At 51.7% G+C, this 18,946-nt stretch overlaps 1 protein-coding gene across 1 annotated transcript; it reads right to left on the bottom strand.

Annotated features, from left to right (window-relative positions):
- Positions 1–8,737: 8,737 nt before the first annotated feature.
- LOC136305918 (Fc receptor-like protein 3) lies at positions 8,738–17,231 on the bottom strand (the record flags this gene model as incomplete). The annotated part of the gene is made up of 5 exons (XM_066209242.1): positions 8,738–9,202; positions 11,366–11,485; positions 13,375–13,689; positions 15,549–15,848; positions 16,929–17,231. Coding segments are annotated over 5 exons (1,118 nt in total), but the record flags the coding sequence as incomplete, so codon positions are not given.
- Positions 17,232–18,946: the final 1,715 nt, after the last annotated feature.

Raw genomic sequence — 18,946 nt, 5'->3', positions numbered from 1 at the left:
TGCTGATGAGCCCTGTGGTGCATTTGGTGCTGAGCCCTGGAACCTCAGGGCCTGAGAGGAGATGACACAAATCTTCCCAGGAGTCAAAGTCAGAGGAAAAGCCCTGAGTGTCTCAAAGCATTAATGGATCCCACTGAGACCCATCCCTAGCAGACGCTCCTCATGGACTCCTTGGAGGAGAGAACTGGAGGCCAGGATTGCACAAAAACCTCTCAGAGACCCAGTGTGGGAAGGAAATTCCAAAGTACCTTAAACGCCTTAAATATCCCAAAGCGTTAATGAGCCCCACTGAGCGTCAGTGAAAAGCTCTCAAGGGACCCGTCAAGGCAGATAATTGGAGGCCAGGATTGCAAAAGCCTCTCAGAGACTCAGCGGCGCAAAGAAGTGCCTTAATTACCCTGAGTACCTTGACGCATTGATTAGCCCCACTGAGTGTAGTTGGGCTAAGAATTTCAAGGGACTAATTAAAGCAGATAATTGGGACCGTGATTGCACAAACCTCTCAGAGACTCAGTTTTAAAAGGGAAACGCCAAGTACCCTAAAATAACTGAAGTACCTTGAAGCATTAAGGAGCCCCACTGAGTGTCATCACCGACAAAGCCTCTCAAGGGACTAATTAAAGCAGATAATTGGGGGCCATGACTGCACAAACCTCTCAGAGATCCATGGCAGAAGTAAAACCCAAAGTCCTTTGAAAGAACCTGCAGTCCCTGGGAGCATGAAGATGGATGTCTTTTATTGAGACATTTCTCATACCGAGCACAAAGTGCATGTACTGGGTCCTCTCCTGCCGGGAGCTGGCTGGGCGTTGTCCGCTGATGGGAAGTAGAGAATTGATCTCATTTGTTGTTTCTGTGCTTCTACATGTGGCCTCGGCCTTTTGAGGCCCTCGCTGTGGAGGGTGGTCACAGCACGGCCACGCAGCAGGACAGTGACCGAGCTGCCACAGAAGGGTTGGGAAGGGGAGTGTGGACCTGGGCGGAGCAGATGTGGAAGGAGCCTGGGCCTGTGTCCCTGGCTGCGCTGGCTGTGCTGGACCCTCTTTCCTTCACGGCTTTAAAAAAAAAAAAAAATCATTATTTTATTCGGATGCACAGGGAACAAAGCTTTTGAACGTCCTCGAGATGCTGAACGATGGCAGATATTCGCGTGGAAATACTGAGAGTAATGGCACTCGTTGGTGGAAAACGTGTCAGTAGGGATGTGTCAGGAAAACGCAGAAGTGGAAGAAAAGGACAAAAAGGCTGGGATTGCAATAAGTTACGTTCAGAAGGTTCTGGAGGAGAAAAGGGGCAGTTTACTGCTTCTGAAATCCAGTCATCAGTTTCCTCATGGACTCCAGGAGTTCCTAATTCCTCAGGCTGGAGATGGGGGGGGAGTTCAGGGCTGGAGGCACCACCGAGTACAGAACTGACAGGGCCAGATCCAGGGATGGGGAGGAGATGTAGGGGGGGCTTCAGGTGGGCAAATAAACCACTGCTGAAAAACAAGGGCGCCACAGCCAGGTGAGGGAGGCAGGTGCAAAAGGCTTTGTGCCGCAGCCGCGTCACAGCCTCACCTGCCGCGGTCCCTCTCACAGGTGGGGTTTTTGGCGTGCCAGGGGCTTGGCAGCCACTTTGGGGCTGCAGCGGAGGCTGCAGTGGCTGGGGCGGTGACCGCCCCACCTCTGCAGAACTTGCCCTGGCCCCCAAACACACCCTGGAGATGTCTGGGGCCATTCGTCATTTCTCTGCTCTCCAGCACCCGAGGCAACGGACTCTGGGTGCAGCTCTGAGCCTGTGCCCGAGGCAACCACCCCTGGCAATGGGGCTGCACGGAGCTGCTCCCAGGAAACCCTCCGAAGACCGCCTCGGATCGGAAACTTGGGATACCCCGAAATCTCTTCAGGAACGTGGAATATCCAAAAAACTCCCTCACTAATCACGTCCCCCTCCATTCATCATCCCCAAACCTGGGCTGTTACATCCTAGACACCACCCCACCTGCCCAGTCCCAACCCCAAACCCATCCCACCCCTGCTGGACATCAAGACCCCCTTCCCAAGCAATTATTCCATTATTTCACACCTCTCAGCCCCCATCCCACCCATCCTGCCCCACCCAAGACCCACCTCACCCCTCCTGAACTACGTCCCACTTCGCCCAATCCCCTTTCCGACGCCACTCCACCCTGAGGGGCTGTGGAATCAAGTAATTTTGGGGTGGGATTGAGTAGTTTTCAGTGGCTTTGAGTGGTTTTGAGGTATCAGATCAAACCCTCTCTTCTCTTTGAGCGCCAAGACGTGGAGAAAACTGCACCAAAAACTCCCAAACACCCAAATGCTCCCAAGTACCTCCCCGAATCCCAGATTCCCTTGAAACACTAGCAAAAAAAACGAGGCTTTAGATGCTCTTGAAAGGTTTATTAATTTTTACCGTAATTTTGTCTAATTTAAAGGGACGCAAACGAACCAAAAGCATTTTAGGGACCACCAAACAAGAAGACCACCGGCCCAATGCCTTCCCAATGCAGACCACAGTGAAAGTGGGTCACCAGGTCTCTTCCCAATGTGGGCCCACCAACGGGGGATGAAGCCGGAGCAGTGCAGGAAGATCTTCCCACACTCAGGGCTTTTGCGGGACTTCCCTTACCGGCGCTTCCGTTGGTGTTGGGTCAAGCGAGAGCTCTGGCTGAAGCTCTTCGCACGCTGGGGACACTCGTAGGGCCTCTCCCCGGTGTAGGTCATTTGGTGGATGGTCAGTTTGGACCTCTGGTTGAAGCCCTTCCCGCATTCCCCACGCTTGCATGGCCTTTCCTCAGCGTGGATGTTCTCGTGGAGGATCAGGAGGAAGTTCCTGCTCAAGCTCTTCCCACACTCCAAGCACTTGTGGGGTTTCTCTCCATCATCAAGCTGCTCATGGACCACCAGCTCAGAGTCCCGGCTGAAACTCTGTCCACCTTTCTGGAACAGGGTGGGTCTTTCCTCCTCCGAGCACCCTGGCACAGCTTTGGAGCCCTTCCCCCTGCGGGATCGACGGGGCTTTTCCTCCCTGTCGGATTCCCGTCCTTTGGAGTCGCTCCAAACGGCCTCTCCCACGAGGTTCTGCCGTGGGGATTTGTCCTCCCTGGTCTCCATCCTCAGCTCCTTGTCTGGGGGAGGAAGGACAAGGAGAGGATGGGATTTGCCTCCGTGCCAGAGGGAAGGGGAAGGAGATTCCCTCAGTTCATCCCTGGCAGGACGGCGTCGGCAGCGGGGTTGTCCTGCAGCCGGGGAGATGTTGGGCTGGCAGATGGAGACGGAGAGAGGGGCAAAGGGGCGCTGACTTCCTCCTCACCCGCCTGCCTGTCCCGGGGCACCTTCCTCTTCTTTACAGCCTCCTCCTCCATCCAGCCAAGGTTTGGGAATGAGAAATCCTGGTCTGGGGAGAAACACAATGCATGAGCGCAGTGATTTAGGGGGATCCTCCCGCCCGAGTCCATCTCTAGGAGTCACCGGGCATCTGGGGGTCCATCCAAACCTCCCAAACACCGAGATTCAGCCCTGAAAATGCCTCCCTGGAGCTCCCCGTCTCTGCTCTCTGTCTGCCTCCCCACTTAGGGGTCCAAGGAGCCCCCCCTGCCCCTCTCCAGGCTGTCGAGGGTCCCACAAATCACGGCGCTCCCGCCTCTCTGGGCTCCCCACTTTGGGCTCCGGGGGGACACAGGGCTCTGCTCCTCCAGGCTGCCTCTGCCGGCAGCGGCCGCTGGGACCCCCCGATGTCCCCCCCCCAGGGCGCATCGTCAGCTCAGCTTTGGAGATCTTCATTCTCCAAACGTCCCCTCACAAAAAAAGAACCAAAAAAAAACCCCCATCCGAGGGACCCGCTTTTTCCTTTCCTTGATCCTCCTTTGTCCCTCCTCTTCCTCTTCCTTACAGTCCTCCTGGGATCACACTGGCAGTGACTGGGATCGTGCTGGGATCGTACTGGGATCGTACTGGGAGTGAGGAGCCGCCGGGGGGGCAGTTGGAGACCGTGTTGGGGGCTAATGGGATGTACTGGAAGCAATTGGGATCGTTCCGAGGGTGACTGGAAGCAGCTGTGAGGAACTGGGATCGTGCTAGAAGAAACCGGAAGGAACTGGGATTGACTAGGGGGGGCGTGCTGGGGGTGATTGGAAGTAACTGGGATATACTGGGAAGAACTGGGAGTGCTGGTGTGCAACTGGAATCGTATTGGTGGTTACTGGGTTGAAAGGGGGCAACTGGGATCACACTTTGGGCTACTGGGAGCAGTGGAGAGGAACTGGGATCATGCTGCGAGCAAAGTGGAGGAACTGGGACAGACCGGATGTGTGCTGGAAGCAACTGGGATATACTGGGCGTGACTGGGACCATACTGGGATAACAAGGGCCTTACTGGGATAACTGGGAGGGACTGGCGTCTTCTATGGAGAGACAGGGACTGGGTGCAACTGGGACCACCCTGGGAAGAATAGGGAGCAACTGGAACCGTGCTGGGGGCAACTGGGATTACAGCAGGTGTGAACGGATCCTGACTGGGCGTTACTGGGAGCTACTGGGCCCGTGTTGGGAGGAAAATGCGGACACGTTGGGAGCAACTGGCATCAACTGGAAGGTGCTGGAACCGTGAGGAGGGGACTGAGACCACAACTGGGGAAACTGGGATCATACTGGGAACACAGCTGGGGGAAACTGCCAGAAACTGGGATCATGCTGGGGGCAACTGGGAGTAACTGGAGAAGACTGGGGTTGTTCTGAGGTAACCGGAACCCTACTGGGATAACTGGGACACACTGGAAGCGTCTGTAACCGTACTGGGGGGAATGGAAGTACATTGGGAGGAGACTGGGAGCAACTGGAACAATTCCGGCGGCAACTGGCATCGTACTGGGATCACACTGGGAGCAGCTGGGTCCACTCTGGGTGAGACTGGGAATCACACCGAGGGTGACTGGAATCATACTGGGAGTGGCTGTGAGCAACTGGAATCGTGCTGAAAGCAACCGGGAGGAACTGGGAGTGACTGGGAGCATGCTGGGGGTGGAGACTGGGAGCCATGAGGATCGTACTGGAGGCTACTGGGGTCATGCCGGTATTAACAAGGAGCAACTGGGATCACGCTGGGGGCCACTGGTGTCATACTGGGAGTGACTGTGATTACACTGCACTGGGAGAAACTGGGAATGACAGGATGCATACTGGTGAGAACTGGGATGTACTGGCAGTGACTGGGATGAAACTGGGGGGGGGGCAACTGAACCATCCTGGGTTAACTGGGAGTGCCTGGCAACGACTAAAAGAATGTTCAGGGCAACTGGGATGTACTGGGAGCGTCTGAGAACGTGCAGGTGGTGATTGGGATCGCACTGGGAACGTACTGGGGGGATCTGGGAGTATGCTGGGGGCAACTGGGGACAAGTGTGAGTGACTGGGGCCCTGCTGGGAGAGACTGAGACAATGCTAGGGGGCAACTGGGAGAACTGGGAACACACTGGGTGAAAGTGGGAGCGACTGGGAGCAAATGGGACTGTGCTGGGATGGGGGAATGGCATCATGATAGGGAATGACTGGGAACGGCTGAGCTCGTACTGGGAGCTCCGAGGGAAAGTGGGACGACACAGGGGCGTGTGTTTACTAACAAAAAAAAAAACCAAAAAAAACCCAAAACAACAAAACCACACCCCAAAAAAAAAAAAAAAAAAAAAATCATCAAGCCAAGCGACCACAGAGAACCAAAAAATCCCCGAAAAAAACCCCGGACAAAAAATACCGAGAAAACCAAACCGAAACGCTCCACGCTGACGCAAACGTTGCTGTGCAGCATTTACTTCCACTCTACGTCCACCTCATCCCTCAAAATCGTCTCCTCCTTTTCCGAGAAGAGAAATCTCTCCTTCTCGGCGGGAGAATTTGTAGCAAGGATGAGTTAACGGGATCAGAGACTCACTGGCCTCTTTTCCACTCAAACCTACCAAAGAAGGGAGAAACCCGAAAACAAAGCTCTGCTCCGGTAATTTTTAATTCTGGCACCATTAATGACTTTTTTTTCTTGTTGTTATTATTATTATTTTTTTTAATTTGCCCCGTACGTTCTGAAAAAAAAGCACGATTCTCAGATTAAGCCCAAGGGAAACATCTAATTTCTTTTAAAAAATCTGCTCTTGACGATATTTGCGCACCTCACAATCCTTGGTATGCATACCAGGGAGCCCCCCCGGGATATTTGGGGCCAGCTGCGGGATGGGGCCGATGGCGCCGGGGGGAGTGGGAGCGACTGGGCTGCACCGGGATCGTACTGGGAGCGCGCGGGAGCAGCGCGACGGCTCCAGCCGTCCGCGGGGGGATCCAGGTGGGATTTTTCCTGCCCGTTTTGGGGTGTTTGCCGGGCCGCAGCCCCTCAGGCCCCTCCAAAGGGTTGACCATGACCCCTTCCAGCCACATTTTTAGGGAGGTTCCCCCATTCCCAGTTCCCTGCGGGGGATGTTTTTGCCCCCCGGGGTGGGTTTTTGGGGTTTCTCTCTCTCCCACGGCCGCTTTCGAGGCCACCCCCGTCTTGTGCGGTCCCCACCGTAGCTCCCCTTTAAAAGGACAGCACCGCCGCCGCCGATTCCGGCAGAGGAGCCCGAAAACATCCGGCCAAAAACTCCCCCAGGAGCGCCAAAACCCCGTTCGGACCCTCTCAGGACGTCGGAATTCCTGCAGGACCCCCGGCGTCCCTCCAGACCCCCTCGAGGAGCTTCGCACCTTCCGTCAGAAGCGTCGCCGGGGACCCCCCCTGGATCCTCCCCGGATCCCAGCCTTTCCCAGCCCCAGCAGGTCCCGGATCCAGCAGATCCCAGAGATCCCGGGTGCGGATCATCCCGGCATCCACAGAGCGCGGATCCAGCGGATCTCCCGGGTCCCAGTGGATCCCACACACCCGGCAGTTCCCAGGCCCGGAATCTCAGAAACGTGGCAGGGCGCTGATCCAGCAGGTCCCAGGATCCCAGTGGATTCCACCCCAGCAGATCCCAGATCCGGGATACCACAAACCCGGCAGATCCCCGGGATCCCAGCAAATCCCAGCCTCAGCCGACCTCACTCCAGCAGATCCCCGGGGACCCGGTGGATCCCAGTGAATCCAGAACCCCGTAAATCCATTGGACCCCCGGGATCCCAGCAGATCCCAGCCCAGCAGATCCTGGATCCAGAACCCCACGGACCCGGCGGATCCCTGGATCCCAGCTGATCCCACAGACCCAGCAGATCCCCAATCCAAAGTCCCATGAACCCGGCAGATCCCCGGGACCCCAGCAGATCCCAGTCCCAGCAGATGCCAGATCCAGTAGATCCCACAGACCAGGCAGTTCCCAGCCCCAGAGGATTCCATCCCAGTGGATCCCCAGAATCTCAGTGGATCCCATCTCCGTGGATCCCCGATCCAGAACCCCACATGCCCGGCAGATCCCCGGGATCCCAGTAGATCCCAGCCCCAGCAGGTCCCACAGACCTGGCAGGTGGTGGATCCAAAGGATCCCCGGGGTCCAGCAGATCCCAGCCCAGGTGGATCCCAACAGACCAGAGGATCCCAGATCCAGCAGCTCCCAGTGGATCCCTCCCGGCGGATCCAGCAGATCCCGTCCCGGCGGATCCCGGATGCAGAATCCCACGAAACCCGGCAGATCCTGGATCCAGGAGATCCGGCCCCCAGTGGATCCCACGGGCCCGGAAGATCCCAGATCCGGCGGATCGCCGGGATCCCGGCAGATCCCACCCCGGCAAATCCCGGCGGATCCCCAGAAGATCCCGGACCCAGCGGATCCCGGTCCCGCACGGACTTCTGCGGGCGGGGGATCCGGTGGATCCTCCCCCAAACTCCCAGGAGCCCCTGCAGAGACCGTCTGCACCCCCTGCTCATTAGCATCTCATTTGCATAACCCCCCCGTTAATTTCCTCCCCATACCCCAGATTTGCATCTGATTTGCATAAACGCTCCTTAACATCCCCCAGGTCCCAGCCGGGCCCCTCAGGGAACCGCCCTGTGCCCCTCATTAGCATCTCATTTGCATAAGAACGCTCGATTTCTTGCCCGCTATTAAAGCAACCCCGGACACCCTGCCTGCAGCCCTAATATGCATCTCATTTGCATAAATGCTTCTGAATAGCCCCCAAGTACCCCCGAGACACATCAAGGAACCCTGCGCCCCTCATTAGCATCTCATTTGCATAGGAATCCCTTAACGTTGCCCAAAATTCCTCAAAACCACCGACCTAATCAGCATGTAATTTGCATAAGCACCTCCCTCAAAACCCCCAGGAGCCCTGCAGAGACCGTCAGCACCCCCGGCCCATTAGCATCTAATTTGCATAAAACCGCCATTAATTTTCTACCCGAAACACCCTGGGCGACGCCTAATTTGCATCTAATTTGCATCGGATTTGCATAAACTCTCCTGATTGGTCGTAGATCCCCGCAGAGCCCCCCATTAAACCTGTCATGTGCCGCTCATTAGCATCTCATTTGCATAAAGATCCATTAACATACCCCAGAATGCCTCTGGGGACACACCCATCCCCTCTTTAGCATCTCATTTGCATAACCACACCCCCACATATCCCAGGACCTTTTCGGAGACCCTCTCCATCCCCTCATTAGCATCTCATTTGCATAAGGACGCTTTTAACTTCTTCCCCAAACAACGCAGGGCACCCTCCCTTCCCCCCTAATTTGCATCTGATTTGCATAAACCCCCTCCCTCCCCAACCCAAATCGACCAATCAGGACACGGCACCGTCAGATCCACCAATCCCCATTGGCCGCCTCGACGTGGCCCCGCCCACCGGCGGCCATCTTGGGGTCGTGGCGTTTATTTTGTCCGTCATTTTGAGGGGTTGGCCTCGACACCATTTGGGGGCGTGGCCTGCACGCCGTCGGCCATCTTGGGGGCGTGCTTTCAGCATCATTAGGGGCGTGGTCTGTGCATTGTCGGCCATCTTGGGAGCGCGGTCTCAGCGGCATTTTGGGGGCGTGGCCTGCACATCGTCAGCCATATTGGGGACGTGGTCTCAGCGCCGTTTGGGGGCGTGGTCTGCGGGTTTTCAACCATCTTGGGGGCGTGGTCTCGGCAGCCCCGGCGGCCATCTTGGTGGGCGTGGCCAGGCTTAGGAGGCCACCTCCAGGTCCCCCATGCTGAAGGTGCCGGTGTCGTCCCCGGGGCGCAGCCCCCGCCAGCGGGAGTCCCCTGCATCGGGGCGAAAAATCCGACACTTTGGGCAAAACCGCCAATTTTGGGGGAAAAAAAAAAGAGATTTGGGGGCGATGAAAACGAGGATTGAGCCGAAATTGAGGATTTTTGCCGCGAAAAAAGGAGATTTTGGAGCCAAATTTGGGGATTTTGGGGGTTTTGGAGTTGAGGTGGCTTGGAGTCGCCAAATGGTGCAGTTTTGGGGGAAATTTGGAAATTTTGGGGGCAAAATCAGAGTTTTTGCAGGAAAAAGAGAACTTTTGGGGAAAATCAAAGTTTTGGGCAGAAAATAGGGAATTTTGGGGGTAAAAATGGGGGATTTGAGGGCAAAAATGGAGGATTTGGGGGCGATTTGGGGCTGGAAATCGGGAGGGTGGGGGTGGGAGGACAACGGGGAAATTTGGGGTGAAAATGGGAATTTTTGGGAGAAAATGGGAATTTCGGGGGGGAAAACACCGGGAATTGGGGGGAAACGGGGAACTTGGGGATCCAAATGAACGATTTGGGGACGAAAACGGGGAAATTGGGATCGAAACGGGTAATTTGGGGGCGGGAGGGCAGAGTTTGGGGCAAAAACGGGAAAAATTTGGTGAAAAAACGAGGAATTTGGGGTGGGAGGAGCCGGAGTTTGGGGTTCAGAGGGGCATTTTAGGGCAGATTTATTTTGGTGAAAATTTGGGCAAATTTGGGGAGAGAAAGGGCAAACCTGGAGCCAAAAAGGTCAGTCTGGGGCCGAATGGCCGATTTTTGGACAAAACGGGCAAAAGCGTTAAATTTTTGGGCTAAAACGGGAAATTTTGGGGCTCAGAACGGGAAATTTTTGGGTCAAAGTGGAGCCGAAATGTCCGACTTGGGGCTCGAAATCAGAAATTCCGGGTTAAAACTGACGGATTTGGGTTAAAATCGGAGATTTCGGGGAAAATTCGGGAGTCAGAATTCTGGGGCGATTTTGGCGGGAAAAGGAGTCGATTTTGGGGGCGAATTGGGCGATTTCAGGTCAAAATGGGCAATTTGGGGGCAAAGGTGCCGATTTTTGGACTGAAATGGGAATTTTGGGGTCAAAATGGGGGATTTGGAGCCAAAACGTGCAATTTTGGGGCAAAGGGGGAAAATTTTGGGGCGAAAATTTACAATTTTGGGGTTAAAATGGGAGATTTGGGGGAAAATTTGGGCTCAAAACGGGCAATTTTCAATCAAAACGAGCAATTTGGGGGGGGAAGGAACGATTTTTGGACTGAAGTGGGAAATTTGAGGTCAAAATGAGGATTTTGAGGGCAAAAGTGACAACTTTGGGGTCCAAATGGGCGATCTGAGGGTCGAGATCAACAATTCTGGGTTAAAAAATGGAGAAATTCGGGTTAAAACGGGAGATTTGGGGACGATTTGGGCTCAAAACGGGAGATTTAGGACAAAAGGGTGAAATTTTGGACTGAAAGTGACAATTTTGGGGTCAAAATGGGAGATTTGGGGGAAAATTTGGGCTCAAAATGGGCAATTTTCAATCAAGGTGCCGATTTTTGGACTGAAATGGGAATTTTGGGGTCAAAATGGGGGAATTGGAGTTAAAATGGGGGATCTGAGGGCAAAAGGGTCAAATTTTGGACTGAAAGTGACAATTTTGGGGTCAAAATGGGAGATTTGGGGGAAATTTGGTCTCAAAATGGGCAATTTTAGGTCAAAATGGGCAATTTGGGGGCAGAGGGGTCAATTTTGGGACTGAAATGGGAAAATTTGGCTCAAAACGGAGAATTTGGAGAGGAACGGGCACTTTGGGGACCATTTCTGGGTCAAAATGGGAAAATTTGGGGCAAAAGGGTCGATTTTGAAATGAGATGGAGAGCCACGGCTCAAAACGGAGAATCTGGGGACAAAGGGGACTGTTTTGGATTAAAACGGAGAAATTTGGGTTAAAACGGGGGGAATTTGGGGCCGTTTTGGTATCAAAGTCGGGAATTTGGGGTCGAAATGGAGAATTCGGGGACAAAAGGGACTTTTTTGGGTTAAAATGGAGAAATTTGGGTTAAAACGGGGGGAATTTGGGGCCATTTGGGGATCAGTTTTCTGGTTTTGGGGCTGATGGAGATTTTGGGGTTAAAAATGGGGAATTTGGGGGAAATTTTGGGATCAAACACCTCACCCCCCCCCCCCCCCGGCACTGACCCCTCCTCCTCCGGCACAGCCAGGCAGCCAGTAGGAGCCCCAGGAGCAGCGAGGCCACGCCCACGGCGACCCCGACGACCAATGGGAGGAGCTCGAACTCAGCTGGGGATGGGGAATCCCCTCCAAAAAAAAAAAAATAAACTTGGGTCAGAAAATACCCAAAAAAACCCCCAAAACCACCCAAAAAACCCCTCAGGGTGAACAAATTCCCCCCCAAAAAACCCCCCAAAACCCCAAAAACCAACCCCAGGGTCAGAAAATCACCCAAAAACCTCAAAACCCGCCCCAAAATATACTGTGGGTCAGTGAACACCCCAAAAACCCCCAAACCACCCCAAAAACCAACCCCAGGGTCAAAAAAATCACCAAAAATAACCCCAAAATCACCCCAAAAAATCCCCTGGGGCAGAAAATACCCCAAAAACTCGAAAAACACCAAAAACGTCAAAACCACCCCAAAAACCAACCCCAGGGTCAGAAAATCAACCAAAAACCTCAAAACCCGCCTCAAAATACACTGTGGGTCAGTGAACACCCCAAAAACCCCCAAACCACCCCAAAAACCAACCCCAGGGTCAAAAAAATCACCAAAAATAACCCCAAAATCACCCCAAAAAATCCCCTGGGGCAGAAAATACCCCAAAAACTCTAAAAACACCAAAAACGTCAAAACCACCCCAAAAACCAACCCCAGGGTCAGAAAATCACCCAAAAACCTCAAATCCCGCCCCAAAATACACTGTGGGACAGTGAACACCCCAAAAACCCCCAAACCACCCCAAAAACCAACCCCAGGGTCAAAAAAATCACCCAAAAAACCCCCAAAATCACCCCAAAAAATCCCCTGGGGCAGAAAATACCCAAAAAAACCCAAATCCACCCCAAAAAACCAACCCCAGGGTCAGAAAATCACCCAAAAACCTCAAATCCCGCCCCAAAATACACTGTGGGACAGTGAACACCCCAAAAACCCCCAAACCACCCCAAAAACCAACCCCAGGGTCAAAAAAATCACCAAAAATAACCCCAAAATCACCCCAAAAAATCCCCTGGGGCAGAAAATACCCCAAAAACTCGAAAAACACCAAAAACGTCAAAACCACCCCAAAAAACCAACCCCAGGGTCAGAAAATCACCCAAAAACCTCAAATCCCGCCCCAAAATACACTGTGGGACAGTGAACACCCCAAAAACCCCCAAACCACCCCAAAAACCAACCCCAGGGTCAAAAAAATCACCAAAAATAACCCCAAAATCACCCCAAAAAATCCCCTGGGGCAGAAAATACCCCAAAAACTCGAAAAACACCAAAAACGTCAAAACCACCCCAAAAAACCAACCCCAGGGTCAGAAAATCACCCAAAAACCTCAAACCTCACCCCAAAATACACTGTGGGACAGTGAACACCCCAAAAACCCCAAAACCACCCCAAAAACCAACCCCAGGGTCAGAAAATCACCCAAAAACCCCCAAAATCACCCCAAAAAATCCCCTGGGGCAGAAAATACCCAAAAACCCCCAAATCCACCCCAAAAAACCAACCCCAGGGTCAGAAAATCACCCAAAAACTCCAAACCCACCCCTGGGCGTGGTCAGTGGGTGTGGTCGAGGGGGTGTGGTCACTGCCGTGGGTGTGGTCAGTCCGTGAGTGGTCAATCGGCGGTGGGTGTGGTCACGGCGGTGGGTGTGGTCAAGGGAGTGGTCAACAAACGGGCGTGGTCATTGTAGCGGGCATGGTCAATGAAGGGGCGTGGTCACTGTCATGGGCGGGGTCACTGAATGGGTGTGGTCACTGAAGTGGTCAATTACTGGGTGTGGTCAATGGGGTGGGTGTGGTCAATGGAGTGGTCTGTGAATGGCTGTGTTCCGGCCGGTGGGTGTGGTCACTGTAGTGGGTGTGGCCACGCCCAATAACTCCCAAGATGGCGCCTGCCCTCCCCACCACCCCCTCCCTCCCTTTTTCCCAAATCCGCCATTTTCCCCCCCAATAAAACCCCTCCCCACCTACCACTGACCACCACGGCCACGCCCAGGCTGGGCGGAGCCTCCAGCCAGGCCCCGCCCACCTCCTCCTCCACCCGGCAGCTGAAATTCCCGGCGGATTCCCTGGAAACCCTCGGGAACAGCAGCTCCGCCTCTTCCCCGATGACGTCACCGCCGACGTCACCGCCGGGGGCCGGCGTCACCTCGGCGCCGTCGCGGTAGAACCGGAAGCGGCGCCGGAAGTCGCGGCGGGGGGCGGAGCAGCTGAGGAGCAGCCGGTGGCCGGCGGCCACCACGCCCAAGGGCGGCTCCACCGACAGCACCGGGGCGGGGCAGGGACCTGGGAGCCAGGGGAGAAGAATTTGGGGAGAATTCTGTGAAATCGGCGATTTCGCGAGAAAAATCCCGAAGATGGAGAAGATGGAGAAGAACCACCCAATTTTTCCCCCAAATCCCAATTATTTTGTGGCCGGAGGACGTTTGGGATCACCCGGATGGTTCCATGACGATCCGGTTTGGATTCGGTCAAAAAACCCCTAAAAACCGGCCCCAAAATTCGATGTTTTGGAGGTGAAAATGGAGAAGTTGGGGAAGGACCTCCCCAAGTTCCCCGGAATTCTGATTTTTGGCGACGTCGGGAGGTTGGGGACCACCCGGACGGTGCTGGAGATGCCACCGAGGCGGGGGAGATGCTGGGGTGGAGATTGGGTCAAAAAAGCCAAAATGTGGCCCCTGAAAATCTCAGGTTTTGGGGAAAAATGGGGGGAAATCCTTGAAATCCCCAAGTTTGGATATTCAAGAAGAGATCTGGGGTCATGACCCAACCGGACTCAACCATGAGGCAACCAAACCCAACCAGACTCAACCAAACCCAACCAAATCAACCAAAACCAACCACAAACCAACCAAACCCAACCAATCTCAACCAAATCCAGCCAAACCCAACCAAACTCAACCAAACTCAACCATGGCCAAACCAAACTCAACCAAAACCAAACAAAACCCAACCAAAGCCAACCATGAACCATGCGTGACCCAACCCAACCCAACCAAATCCAGCCAAACCCAACCAAACCCAACCATGAATCAACCAAACCCAACCAGACCAACCAAACTCAACCAAAACCAACCAAACCCAACCATGAACTAACCATAACCCAACCATGACCTAACCCGAGCAAATCCAACCAAACCCAACCAAACCAAACAAAACCCAACCATGAACTAACCAAACCCAACCAAACGAAACGAAGCCAAACCCAACCATGACTCAACCAAACCAAACTAAATCCAACCCAATCCAACCAAATCCAGCCAAACCCAACCATGACTCAACCAAACCAAACCAAATCCAGCCAAACCAAACTAAACCCAACCATGGCCCACCCAAACCCAACCATGACCCAAACAAACCCAACCAGACTCAACCAAAACCAACCACAAACCAACCAAACCCAACCAATCTCAACCAAATCCGGACAAACCCAACCATGACCCAACCAACCCCAACCAAACCCAACCAAACTCAACCATGGCCCAACCAAACCCAACCAGACTCAACCAAACTCAACCAAATCCAGACAAACCCAACTATGACCCAACCAAACCCAACCAAACTCAACCAATGCCAAACCAAACTCAACCATGACCCAACCAAACCCAACCATGACCCAACCAAACCCAACCATGACCCCACCAAACCCAACCATGGCCAAACCAAACTCAACCATAACCCAACCAAACCCAACCGTGGCCCAACCAAACCCAACCGTGACCCAACCAAACCCAACCATGACCCCACCAAACCCAACCATGGCCCAACCAAACTCAACCATAACCCAATCAAACCCAACCGTGGCCCAACCAAACTCAACCATAACCCAATCAAACCCAACCGTGGCCCAACCAAACTCAACCATAACCCAACCAAACCCAACCGTGGCCCAACCAAACCCAACCGTGACCCAACCAAACCCAACCGTGACCCAACCAAACCCAACCGTGACCCAACCAAACCCAACCATGGCCCAACCAAACCCAACCGTGACCCAACCAAACCCAACCGTGGCCCAACCAAACCCAACCGTAGCCCAACCAAACCCACCTTCATCATCTCCTCAAGCTCCTCCAAACCCAACCCTGAGGCGTCTCCAAGCTCGTCCCCGTTGCCCAAATATCGGGATTTCTCCCCAAAATCACCTTTGACCTCGACCCGGACGGCGTCGCTGGCGTAGGACGCGATCCACCGACCCTCAGTCATCTCCTCGTAGCGGCAGCTGAAGTTCCCGGTTTGGTTCTGGTCGCTCTTCTCCACCCTCAGCAGGACTCCGGCGCCTCCAGAACCTTCCCGGACGCCGTCGGTGACCTCCAGGTCCTCCTGGAAGAACCCAAACCTCCTCTCGCCGGCGCCGGGCGGGGCCGAGCAGATGAAGACGAGGGGTTGTCCCTCCACCGTCACCCTCGAGGGCGTCACCGTCAGGTTGGGTTGGCCGGGACGATCTGGTGGGAGGAGAAGACACGGACTCGACGTTGGGGCTCAAAATGGATGAATTTTGGGAGAAAAAAAAAATCCCGGGTTGGAGGAAAAGGCAAAATTTTGGTCAACGGGGACGAATTTTGGGATGAAAACGCCCAACCGGACACAAAATTCAACATTGGACCTCAACGGGGATGAATTTGGAGATAAATTTGGGGGAAATTTTGGGAGAAATTTGTGAAAAATTTGGGGCGAATTCGCAAAAAATATTTGGGGAAAAATGGACAAGATTTACAAAAATTTCCAAAAAAAAAAAAAAAATTTTACGAAACTTATAAAACCACCCTCCCCCCCCAATTGAACCGACCCGAAACATTTTTCCTCCACGGAACCAAATTTTGGGCTAAAAACGCCCAATTGGACACAAAATTCAACATTTTGGTCAACGGGGGCAAAATTTGGGATAAAAACAATAAATTCGACACAAAATTCAACATTGGACCTCAACGGGGATGAATTTGGAGATAAATTAGAGAAAAAAATAGTGAAAATTTTATAAAAAATTACAAAAAATTTGCAAAAGAAAAAATTTACAGAAATTTAACAAAAAAAATTTACAAGAAATTTACAGAAAAAAAATTTTTTGCAAAATTTAGAAAACCACTCCCCGCCATTGAACCAACATTTTTCCTCAATGGGGTCCAAAATTTGGGCTAAAAACGCCCAATTGGACCCAAAATTCAACGTTGGGCCTCAACGGGGACGAATTTTGATGTAAATTTGGGGAAAATTTGGGACAAATTTTTGCAAAATTTGGGAAAAATTTGTGAAAAATTTTGGGATAAATTTGTGGAAAAAAATCGGGATAAATTTGTGAAAAAATCGCGAAAAATTCGCCAAAAAATCACAAAAAATTCGGGAAAAAATTGCAAAATTTACAGAAAAACTTACAACTTACCAAAAAAATAAAAAAGTCAATCCACAAAAATTTACAAAAAAAAAAGAATTTAAAACAATTTACCAACTCACCCTCCCCCACCATCGAAGAAACATTTTTCCCCCCGACGGAACCAAAATTTGGCCTAAAAAACCCGGAAAAAAACCTCGGACGTCGATGACCACGGCGCGGCTGTCGGCGGAGTGGGCGTGGCCTCCGCCCGGCCGGAGCGCGGTGTAGGAGCAGGTGTGGAAACCGCCGTCCCTGGGCCCGGTGACGTTGAAAGTGTGGACGAAGCTCCTCTTGGACGACCGGACGTCCCTCACCCAACCGGAAGTCCCGGAGAACCGGAAGCCCTGGACGCGCCGGCCATCGTCCGGCGCGGTGCAGGTGATGGAGACGGCGTCGCCGATGAGGAACCGCGGCTTGCGCGGCCTCACCGAAATCTCCGGGGCGGGAAGGAGGAGGTCTGAAGGGGGGGGGGGGGGTGGGGGAGGGGGTAAAAAAGGTGAAAAAACAACCCCAAAAAAATTCTAATTTTTGAAAAACACCATTTTTTGGGGGGAGGGGCGAAATTCCGTTTTTCTGGAAAATTTTTTCCCAAAAAATCCCGAATTTTATTTTTTTTTTTTTGAGCAGAGGAAGTTCTGCCGTGACCCAGCTCGGGTTGGCTCCAAAAAAAAAAAGCCTAAAAACGGCCCAAAGTTTCGGTGTTTTGGAGGTTTGGGGTGGAGAAGGTGGAGAAAAAACGCCCAGTTTTCCCCGAATCCCGAAATTTGGTTGGGCAGAGGTGGTGCAACCATGACCCTGTTTCGGTTGGGCTCGGATTGGATTTTTTCACCTAAAACGATGAAAAACGACCCAAAAATTCCTTTTTTCGTTGTTTTGTTTTCAATTTCCATTTTTTTTTTGATAATTCCGTTTTCCCAAAATCTCCTTTTTTTTTTTTTTTCCCCCTTTTTTCTTTTGAGCAGAGGAAGTTCCGCCATGACCCTGTTTCAATTGGGCTCGGATTGAATTTTTTTCACCCAAAAATGGTGAAAAACGACCCAAAAATTCCTCTTTTTTTTTTTTTTGTTTTTAAATTCCTTTTTTTTTTGATAATTCCGTTTTCCCAAAATCCCTTTTGGTTTTTTTAGGGGTTTTTTTGAGCAGAGGAAGTTCCGCCATGACCCTGCTTGGGTTGGGCTCGGATTGAATTTTTTCACCTAAAACGATGAAAAACGACCCAAAAATTCCTTTTTTTGTTGTTTTGTTTTCAATTTCCATTTTTTTTGATAATTCCGTTTTCCCAAAATCTCCTTTTTTCTTTTTTTTCCCTTTTTTCTTTTGAGCAGAGGAAGTTCCGCCATGACCCTGCTTGGGTTGGGCTCGGATTGAATTTTTTCACCTAAAATGGTGAAAAACGACCCAAAAATTTCCTTTTTTTTTATTTTGTTTTCAATTTCCATTTTTTTTGATAATTCCGTTTTCCCAAAATCCCTTTTGGTTTTTTTTAGGGGTTTTTTTGAGCAGAGGAAGTTCCGCCATGACCCTGCTTGGGTTGGGCTCGCATTGAATTTTTTCACCTAAAACGATGAAAAACGACCCAAAAATTCCTTTTTTTGTTGTTTTGTTTTCAATTTCCATTTTTTTTTGATAATTCCGTTTTCCCCAAAATCCCTTTTGGTTTTTTTAGGGGTTTTTTTGAGCAGAGGAAGTTCCGCCATGACCCTGCTTGGGTTGGGCTCGGATTGAATTTTTTCACCTAAAACGATGAAAAACGACCCAAAAATTCCTTTTTTCGTTGTTTTGTTTTCAATTTCCATTTTTTTTTTGATAATTCCGTTTTCCCAAAATCTCCTTTTTTTTTTTTTCCCCCTTTTTTCTTTTGAGCAGAGGAAGTTCCGCCATGACCCTGTTTCAATTGGGCTCGGATTGAATTTTTTTCACCCAAAAATGGTGAAAAACGACCCAAAAATTCCTCTTTTTTTTTTTTTTGTTTTTAAATTCCTTTTTTTTTTGATAATTCCGTTTTCCCAAAATCCCTTTTGGTTTTTTTAGGGGTTTTTTTGAGCAGAGGAAGTTCCGCCATGACCCTGCTTGGGTTGGGCTCGGATTGAATTTTTTCACCTAAAACGATGAAAAACGACCCAAAAATTCCTTTTTTTGTCGTTTTGTTTTCAATTTCCATTTTTTTTTTTG

This window comes from Chamaea fasciata, unplaced genomic scaffold, assembly GCF_029207755.1.
Source record: "Chamaea fasciata isolate MVZ Bird 193981 ecotype frontalis unplaced genomic scaffold, bChaFas1.0.hap1 SCAF_788, whole genome shotgun sequence".
Classification (NCBI taxonomy): Eukaryota; Metazoa; Chordata; class Aves; order Passeriformes; family Sylviidae; genus Chamaea; species Chamaea fasciata.
This window is presented reverse-complemented; position numbering and strand designations above follow the sequence as displayed.